We start from the raw sequence: 9,348 nt of genomic DNA on the forward strand, positions 1-9,348 counted from the left end.
GATATATAAAATGGTTTAGAGGTGAAAATTAAAACTATGAACTAAGAAACAATTCTTACAAGAATTCAAAAATAATATTGCATAAAAAGGTAGGTTTTAAGTTCCTTTTTAAAATGTCCAGGGTCTACAATTTGTCTATGGTTGATGGGTAAATTATTCCATTCTCTAGGTGCTGTAATTTTAAAAGCCTTGTCACCGTATGACACCATGCAATCTTGCCTTACACGCCTTAAAAAGAAGGTACTCACCTGATCTAAGATTTCTTGCTGATGTATAATGTGAAACAAGCTCATTTGAATAAAAGGGTGCAAGTTAATAAAATGCTGCATGTGCAAACGTTAAAAGTGCAACTTCATTAAAACAGGGGCGATTATAATTATTATTATTATTATTATTATTATTATTATTATCATTATTATTATTATTATTTATTTATTTATTTATTTTATTTATTTTTTATTTTTTTAGTGCTGTCAGTAGGAGAACAGATATGCTCTGTATATGAGCACTATCTAAAACAGTTTACAATTGTACGGTCATCAATTATTATTATATAATTATGTTTTAACTTTATTTCCATTTATTATAGAGACAAACGCTTCACAAATAGCAGTGTCATAGCATTATTTTTACTTCAGCTTATTTATTTCCTTATGAAGGGGGGCATCCTTCTTTCAGTTTTCATTGGATTATTAATGAAAGTTTATTTATTTATTTACCTATTTATTGACCTATTTATTGTTTGTTTGTTTGTTGCTTGCAAATATAGCAATCAAGTATTTGCGATGTCAATGAATTCCACTTCCTTTCTTGACATCTATGCAATCACAACGCAATATTTACGTAGACGGAAGTATAATTATAGCTTCAAACTAGACAAAAGTTGAGTCGTGCCATAAAATGAAAAAGACATTACACAATTACACATAATGTAGTTATATTTGATTGTGTAGCTAATCAATATATTACAGGTACTTTCATTCTTGGGATATCAAAATTACAAATATTGACATTTTATGCGTTTGACACCACTAAAATTCCAAAATCATATTATTTGTAATATATCTATGTTGTTACATATTTTATAATCCCACCATTCAATGCGCGATGCTTGTTATCATGAGACTGATGCTATTGCTGATACATTGATGAGTAGTACTCAGCCTCATAAGATAAAACACGCTGAGGGGGATAACGGTGTAACTGAATGCTGAGTGAGGTTTAGCTTCAATTTTGTGTAAAAAGTGAAAAGGTAAATCTTATTATTATTATCGATATACTGCACAGATCAATTGACTTAGCTATTTTTTGAAATGTTTAATGTTGAAAAATGTTAAGCATAATATGATAAAACATGATTTTATAAAATGTGCATCAGTGTATTTTTTGTCTTTTTCTTCTTCTTCTTATTATTATTATTAAATAGTATTCCATGAACAAAGTATTCTTCACGTGAAAATTTACAGCAAACAAAAAGATTCTGATCGAAAAGCCTTGAGATCCCACGGCAGAGTTTAAGTTTCATCTTTTCTGTCAGGTTTACAGAATGATAACATATCTTATATAAGCTACCAAGCTGAGCAGGATGTTATCGTAACCAGCACTTGATACTATGTTAAATTACATTGGACGCTCTGTAAAAATGATGAACCACGCACACGCACAGTTAACTGCAACGATGTTGCCATGAGCATTCGGTTGCAAATTGCAATGCACCTGAAAAAAGATAATATATTGTCATATCGCATTGTTTACGTGCCTCGTAATCTGTGATATTTTCAAGAAAGCGAGCCCGATTTAGTTTAAATATTGTCACCTGTATGATGATGTTGAAATCTGAATATCTTATTCTATTCCAGCATAGAAGTGCTATAAAAGAGTACTATATCGAACATCAACCAATCAATGATGGGATTGTTGTTCTGCCCGAGTCTTGTACTGGCCTTGATAGCGTGCGTCTTTCTCAGTCAAACTCATCTGAGTCTAACATGTAAGTGTATAGATACCAGCTTGACATCCAAGCCCTTACGGAACTTTCCTATAGGATCCTATAGGGCACCTTCCCATAAGATTTCCTATAGGATATTATAAGATTTCCTTATAGGGTTCTATAAGATTTCCTATAGGATCCTATAGGAAAATGGGACAATTTCCTATAGGAAATTATATAGGAAATCTTATAGGAAATCCTATAGGAAATCCTAAATTTTCGTAAGAGAGTTCATGTACAGTAGCATGTTTGCAATTCTGAGATACAATGTCAATTTTCGTTTCAGCATTTTGGTCTCAACATTGCTTGTTTGCAACAATCATATGCCTGTTTTTATGGATCTTTTCAATTCTAAGTCATTCCCACCTTCCTGCGGAGAATGCAATCCAAGCTGCGGTATATCCGCCTCTTGTAGTTAAGAATCCACAATAACCATCACTGCCATATGACTAGGTATTTTCCTTACTTCAATCTTAATATACTGAGTGCTAAGCGAGGAGACAGCCGATATTATTATTATAATGGCCTTTGGTATGACCAGGCCATGGTGTGGACAGTTTAAACCTGTAAATCATTTAGACGTGGTCCAGGCGTTCAAGGCGTTATAGTGTAAAAACGATAAGATATGCATGATTTATCTATTCAAATTGTTTGAATTTCAAAAAGTAATTAAACTATATGTGTGAAATATTAGAGCATGCCTGATATTTAAATTGCCTTATAACATCTATTTTCAGTCGGATGCGAGTCTAACAGTTGCTATAATGGTGGGTTTTGTGACGATAAACCTGACGATCAGTCTGGCTTTCATTGCATTTGCTTTGATAAGCATTTCGGAGAGAGATGCGAATTGCGTAAGCAATGCCCTTGTGACGTTTACTAGCCTCCTTTGTCGATAACAGGGAGTAGTGATGTATAGCAAAATATTAGAAAACAAGTTTACTTTTGCAACGATTGATGGCAACATATATGTTTCATTTGACATTTTGTACAAAATGAATTCCATAAATATCAGTTACCCTGATTAGTAACCTGTGCAATGCTTAAAATATAAAAACTGAAATATCTAAACTGAAATAGCATGCGTAGCATTTTATAAACCTTAATTGTAATATCCTCATTTCAGGTAATTGCAAATGGGGTTACTGCTTCAATGGTGCAACGTGTGCAACAAATACTACAAATTCGAAACAGTTGTGTATTTGTCCCGAGGGTTGTAATGGAAAAATGTGCGAAATAGGTAAACCGTGCCTTTCTAATACTGCATGCATTCTGTATCTGAGTATTTAAGGATAACAATTAATAGCACTAAGTTGTGAAGCATGCAGCAAAAGAAATTACAAAACAAATTTACCAGCGCAAAATTGATGCCAGAAGATAGTAACAAGAACCAGTAATAGTAACTTCTATAGACTGATATTAAGCCATATGGCTCTAGATCTCTGTTTGTTAATTACAATACAACTAACATATTCAGGTGATAAGGTGGACGTTATGAAAATGCGTCATGAAATGACGTCCATTAAGGTGGTTTAAAAGTTTAATTTTTTATTTTTGCAGGCAAGTGTCAAGGTACATTTTTTTATTTGTTTTCAGCACAATGTGGGGAAAACGCCCACTGCCAATACAAGCCGCATAAAATTCCATTGCCTGGGAAAAATGACAGCTGCAATGCATTAAATCATGAAGGTTGTGTTTGCAACGAGGGTTACAGCGGGGATGGAATCAACTGCACTAGTAAGTCTTAGGCCGTATTCAGAACAGTGGACTAACTAGTATACCGGTCAAATGTGGCCGACCCACTTAAATATTTCCCCTTAATCTACTCAGTGTCTATTAGTGGATTGGACGGTTGCGTTATTTGACGCCTAGACTATAGTTAGTCGACTCTTCTGATTGAACAGTTATTTTGGTATAGCAGAAGTTAGCTGAAATCATAACCTGGCAACCGTTTCACAAAAAAACTTAAGTCGGTTTCCCTGACTAAGAGCTTGGTTACCAACGTAATTAAGTCGTTACGTCACTAAGTCCCGTTTCACAAAGAATCTGCTTACGTCGTTTTTTTCTTAGCTGCTAGTCGACGATGTCTAGCCTCCTCGGGAGGAGCCTTAAGTCGGCAAGCTCAACTAAAACTCGGTAAATGATAGCATAAACAACAAAAATTTGGAAAGAACATACCTCCTTCAAGATATTGTGTTATGATATCCTTGAATTAAAAATTGAAATTAAAAATAAAATGCCACTTCACCCAGCCGATCGCGTGTTTGTTCATGTTTTTGACCACTAGACGTCCTTCAGCAGTGTTCCACGACAAGCTAATGTTTAACTGTTACTTTGAACTTTTATCGAAGTTAAACTAATCAATAAAGTTCAAAAACAAACTTTGTTTGTGTTTTGGCTGATTTTTATTGTTGATAAACGATCGTTCCCGGTCGAAAGAGGCCATGAAGCGTCATGTCTTGTAAAACTTTTGGAATTTTACACCTCCTTTTCTTGAAGAGTTTCTCGTGCGCGTCGACTACGGTAAGCACACCAAGCTACGACTTTAGATTCTTTGTGAAATACTCCTAGTCGACTGCGGCGTAGTCGACCTAGATCGGCCGTTCAGCTCGAGCTAGTGAACTACGGATTTAAGATTCTTTGTGAAACGGGGGCCTGAAATAACTTAGAATCGACTCCCCCCCCCCTCGTGGACAGCCCAATCTACTGTTTCACAAAAAAACCCAAGGACTCATGCACACCCCTAGTGATAAGTCTACCAAATTCCTAAAGTTAAATCTTTCTCACTCTAATGATCCAGGAGGAAAAAGCAAAAATTACGACGCAGAAAAAGAAAAAAAATAATAATATCAATCACCCCCGGTGTTACTAAAACCCCGTAATGCTCATGTACATGCTTGATAAAAGATATTCTAATTACCAATGTTTGAATTTTCTCAGCCTGTTAGTCTAGGAGACGAAGGAAAAACACAAGGTATTACAAGAAGGATTAACCGCACCCAGGGACAGCCCAACCCCCTGTTGCAGTAAATTTCTGTGCAGGGATGCCCATGCACACAATTTAAGCTATCAAAAACACAATGTAAATATAATTAAGAATCGCCACCCACACTGACAAATCAAATCCCAGCTGTACTAAAATCCCCATGTGCGAAACTCAGGTCTAATTATTCCCAAAGTTTAAACTTCCTCACCTCACACTTATGGTCAAGGGGGAGTTAGCTGAAATTTCAAGTTAGAAAGAATTTGTTATCATTCAACTCCCAGGGACATGCCGCCACACAATCCACTATGAAATTCCAAAGTAACCATGCACATGATTCATTAAACAATATTAAAGTCTATCAATACCGAAATTATCTCACTCTTGTGCTACAAGAGGGGATGGCACAAATTACAGTGTAAAAGGAATTGAGAATCAGAAGCAACGTCTTTTGTCTAAAAGGTGCGGGCATAACAAGCAATCAATTTTGTCAAGTGCAACGTTGTTTTGTCACCGATAACCATACATATATTACATATTACTGAATGCGCAATGTGCTCAAATAAAAACGGAGGCAAGGTGTCCATAAAATATATTTCTTTTCTTTCAGAATCGGCGGAATAAACAACCAGAAAATGAAATACCAAAAATTGCAGGAGAGGATACACAGTTATTTGATTAAATTAACACCCATGTTTATTAAAAATATTAATTTGGACATTCATTGAAAATTCTGTATGAATTAAGTATATCAATTGAAAATAGATATATGGGCATTGCATTTGGTTCTTTTTTCATTTTCTCATCTCATTTTATTCTCATTAACTGGGTAATGCAAATAAAATATCACAGAGAGGCCTCTTTGTTGCAATATTTTGGCTGTTATTCCATAACGCGCGCACACACACACACGCACATAGAAGAGAAAGAGAGAGAGAGAGGGAGGGACAAAAAACTGACAGCTAGATCGCTGCCACGGAAAAAGGTTATCATAAATTTGATTCAACTGAGCAATTCAAATATAATGTCGCAATCTGGTTATAGACCTTCATAAACTCTGGTTGAATGTTTTAGGTTACCTGTTACAAATTCGTCCACATCCAGCAGTTTAGGTGGTGGACAGACTAAACACATATGTGTGTGTGTGAGAGAGAGAGAGAGAGAGAGAGAGAGAGACTGAATTTCATCAGAAATAATCATGGCAACAATTGGGTCAGTTCGTTGGGAATCATTGTAATAAAAAAGACCAAAAACAAAAGTTTGCAATAGTTGCCTTTACTGCTTTACCCAACACTAATATTTGTCAAGCTGCATGAGTGTTTATGGAAGTCCCGACCTGTATGGAAATTTTCTAGGTCAAATATAAAACTACACTGATGTACCGGTACTTGCAGTATATTATAATCAGTAGTGAGGAGAGTTTGCATTTCCTGAGCTGACATCAACGAGGAAAAACGAAGTAATTTCTATGTTAACTGAGAAATATTGTAATCAGTGCAGTTCTGTAACTTGGTGGTGATCTTATCCACTGCGTACACCGATCGTTGCTAAATAGCCAGTGGAATGTATCTCAGCCAGGGGCGGACGGAAACTGTCTTCTGGGTCAGATTTTTTCCAAATTTATATTAACGGGCATCTAACTTTTTTGCTGTTGCAAGAAGGTCAAAAATCTTAGATGGAACAATAAAAATAATTTGGAAGACTCTCAGAAAATATATCTGAATCCTCCCCTGACAGTGTTTCCGGTGGAGTGGAATGCTTCCTCTGTAATATGTTTAGTTTAAGCTTGGTCAGGAATCCAATTAACCTTTAAATACCAAATACTGATTAATAAAGGAGATGGTTGCCTGATAGCACACTTTTAACAACCGCCTTTAGAATTTTAAGAGATGGATAGTGAAGGTGTGAGAATAGACACTCTCCATTTGTTGAAACTATTTCGTACATTCAACCAAATATAGTGAAAATTTTGTTTCAAGTAATTCAACCATATATATATACAGACTACAGACTATCAAGAAAATTTACTTGAAAGCCGTTGCCATTGTACAGGCTTGCTAATGGACGCTCTTCGGTCCTGCAGGTATGTTTTCTGAGACAAATGGATTATATGCATTTCTGCTAAACGAAAAACAGCGAGTATTCACAGAATCTGCAAATGACTAGTAAAGTTTTTTTTTTTTTAAATAATATTCGGTTATTTTAATACCTTGAAAGATGAGCAGTATCACGACTTGATGGGTTTTCATATGTGTCATGATAATCACAAGGTAAACTGTGACACTGGCGATGTATTCTAATTGTCTGAAAAGGACAACTGTCTGTATGAAAAAATGTAGGTGACCATTGTCAAGGAAAATATTTCAGCAGACCTTGGTCCAAAAACACCAAAACCAGTTTTTTTACACCCATCAATGCTTGTTGCTATGGCCGCAGGCTAAACCTGACTTTCGGCCAAATATTGGTTTTATATCAGAGGAGTTTGAAACCTTGCAATTTTTTTTTTTTTTTTTTTTTTTTTTTTTTTTTTTTTTTTTTTTTTTTTTTTTGTACATCAAATGATACATGTAGCATTGAAGACAGTTATGGTATTCCCATTAGCGTGGATGATGTTAAACCTGTATGATGCCACTTTGTTATGAATAGTTTATTTTATTTTATTTCAGCAAAAAAGTGCTATAAAAGAGTACTGTATCTAACATCAACCAATCAGTGACGTGATTGTTGTTCTGCCCGAGCCTTGTTCTGGCCTTGATGACGTGCATCTTTCTCAGTCAAACTCAGCTGAGTCAATCTAGTACCGGTAAGTGTATAGAGACCAGCGTGACATACATCTACATGTAAAATTGCAAGTTTACAATTCTGATGTACTGTACAGTATCGACTTTCGTCTCTCATTTTAGTGACAAAGTGACAAAGAAATTACAAAGCAATTTATCAGCGCAAATACTGATACCAGGAGATATGTTAAATTGACCTCTATAGACTGATATTTCTTCCTGTTATCTCTATTTGTAAATTTTAATAAAACTAACAAACCCAAGTGATTAGGTGGACCTTTTATAAACAAGGAATTGATAATGCCCGTTAAGGTGGTATTAAATTTGAAGTATTCTGTCTCGGGTGAGTGCCAACGTACACAATTCTATTTATTTTCCCTACTGTTTAGTGACAAAAGTCAGAGATCACGTTTTCCCGCCCGTCTGAGAGCCGGTACGTCCGTGCATTGATGATTTCTGCTACCTTTTCTTAGACTATTAGGGTTGGTAAGTTCGGGCATTTCGGGCAATTCGGAATTTTCGGAATTTTCACTTAACAGATTGGGCTGCTACTTCATCAATATCCAATTTTAAAATCTCGCTCTAATGGTCTAGCAGGAGTTGGCAAAAATTGCAGCGTGAAAATTAAGATTGAACCCATCCCCATTGTAATGCATTCTACAATTTTCTACTTGGCCATTAGAATCAGAGAGATGAAACTTAGGGAAACGATAGACCTATCATCAGGGACGTGCGTTAGGGCTTTGGGATTTAAGTGTGCCTATTGATAGGCCTGTCCCCGGGGATGGATAATTATAATTTCCTGGATTGTAAATTGAGCTATTTCCCTTAGAACTATAGTGAAAAAGTTGAAGCTTTTGGGATTGAATGCGCCAGATAATTTGCTTCCTATCTGAAGGAACCGATAGCCAATTCACAAAGATATTTTAAAGTGAATAAAAGATGGGCTAAATAAAGAGTCAAAGCAAAAGTGAACGACAATCTAGCCAACCGTTATATATTATCTTTATCTCTAGCTATAGTTTTATTTAGGTGTACATGAAATATATTTCTTTTCTTTCAGACGTGACGGGATAAACCCCGGGATATGCAATAGGGGATCTACCTTTATTTGATTATATTAAAAACCAAAATTATAATAAATATTCATTTGGACATTCATTGAAAATTCTCAATTAAGCATATGTATTGAAAATAAAATATTTTGGGCATTGCATCTTATTATTTTTATTGCTCCGCAATTTTTACATCTCTTTTGTTTTACCATTTATGATTCTTAACATAGAACCCTTGTCGTTTTTAGCACGACAAAACGATATGGTCAATGGATTATTTTTAATTTTTTTTTTTTTAATATTTCATTAACAAATACCACATTGCATTGTATCCAAACTGTGGTGCAAGTGCAGTTGTGAGCAAACTCTCTGCTTGACTACATTACAACATATTTCATGATTTTAAGGCTCAAGATTATTGGCCCTATATCTTGCAATGGTGAAACGTCCTTTTAAGAAACTTTCGGTGCATATGGTGATCCAGATCAAAATTATATAAAAAAGTTTAAGTAGTCCCTGGCCTAACCTGAAATTTCATCA

General features: G+C 35.3%; 1 protein-coding gene across 1 annotated transcript; it reads left to right on the top strand.

Moving 5' to 3' along the window:
- The first annotated feature begins 1,857 nt into the window (after nt 1-1,857).
- Nucleotides 1,858-5,739, top strand: LOC106158777 (uncharacterized). Its single transcript, XM_086996602.1, has 5 exons — nt 1,858-1,990; nt 2,728-2,844; nt 3,117-3,230; nt 3,587-3,727; nt 5,584-5,739. Exons 1-5 carry the CDS (start codon nt 1,906-1,908, stop codon nt 5,595-5,597), a joined length of 471 nt encoding a protein of 156 aa, XP_086852728.1. The 5' UTR covers nt 1,858-1,905; the 3' UTR covers nt 5,598-5,739.
- The last annotated feature ends 3,609 nt before the right edge of the window (nt 5,740-9,348 follow it).

Source organism: Lingula anatina, chromosome 10 (genome assembly GCF_051362555.1).
Source record: "Lingula anatina isolate TDL-2025a chromosome 10, LinAna3.0, whole genome shotgun sequence".
NCBI classification, from domain to species: domain Eukaryota; kingdom Metazoa; phylum Brachiopoda; class Lingulata; order Lingulida; family Lingulidae; genus Lingula; species Lingula anatina.

Excerpts from the sequence above, each read along its gene's own strand:
- LOC106158777 (XM_086996602.1), top strand. The coding sequence starts at position 1,906 with ATGATGGGATTGTTGTTCTGCCCGAGTCTTGTACTGGCCTTGATAGCG. Across the intron at positions 1,991-2,727 it reads AACTCATCTGAGTCTAACAT|TCGGATGCGAGTCTAACAGT; the intron begins GTAAGTGTATAG and ends ATCTATTTTCAG. Across the intron at positions 3,231-3,586 it reads TGGAAAAATGTGCGAAATAG|CACAATGTGGGGAAAACGCC; the intron begins GTAAACCGTGCC and ends ATTTGTTTTCAG.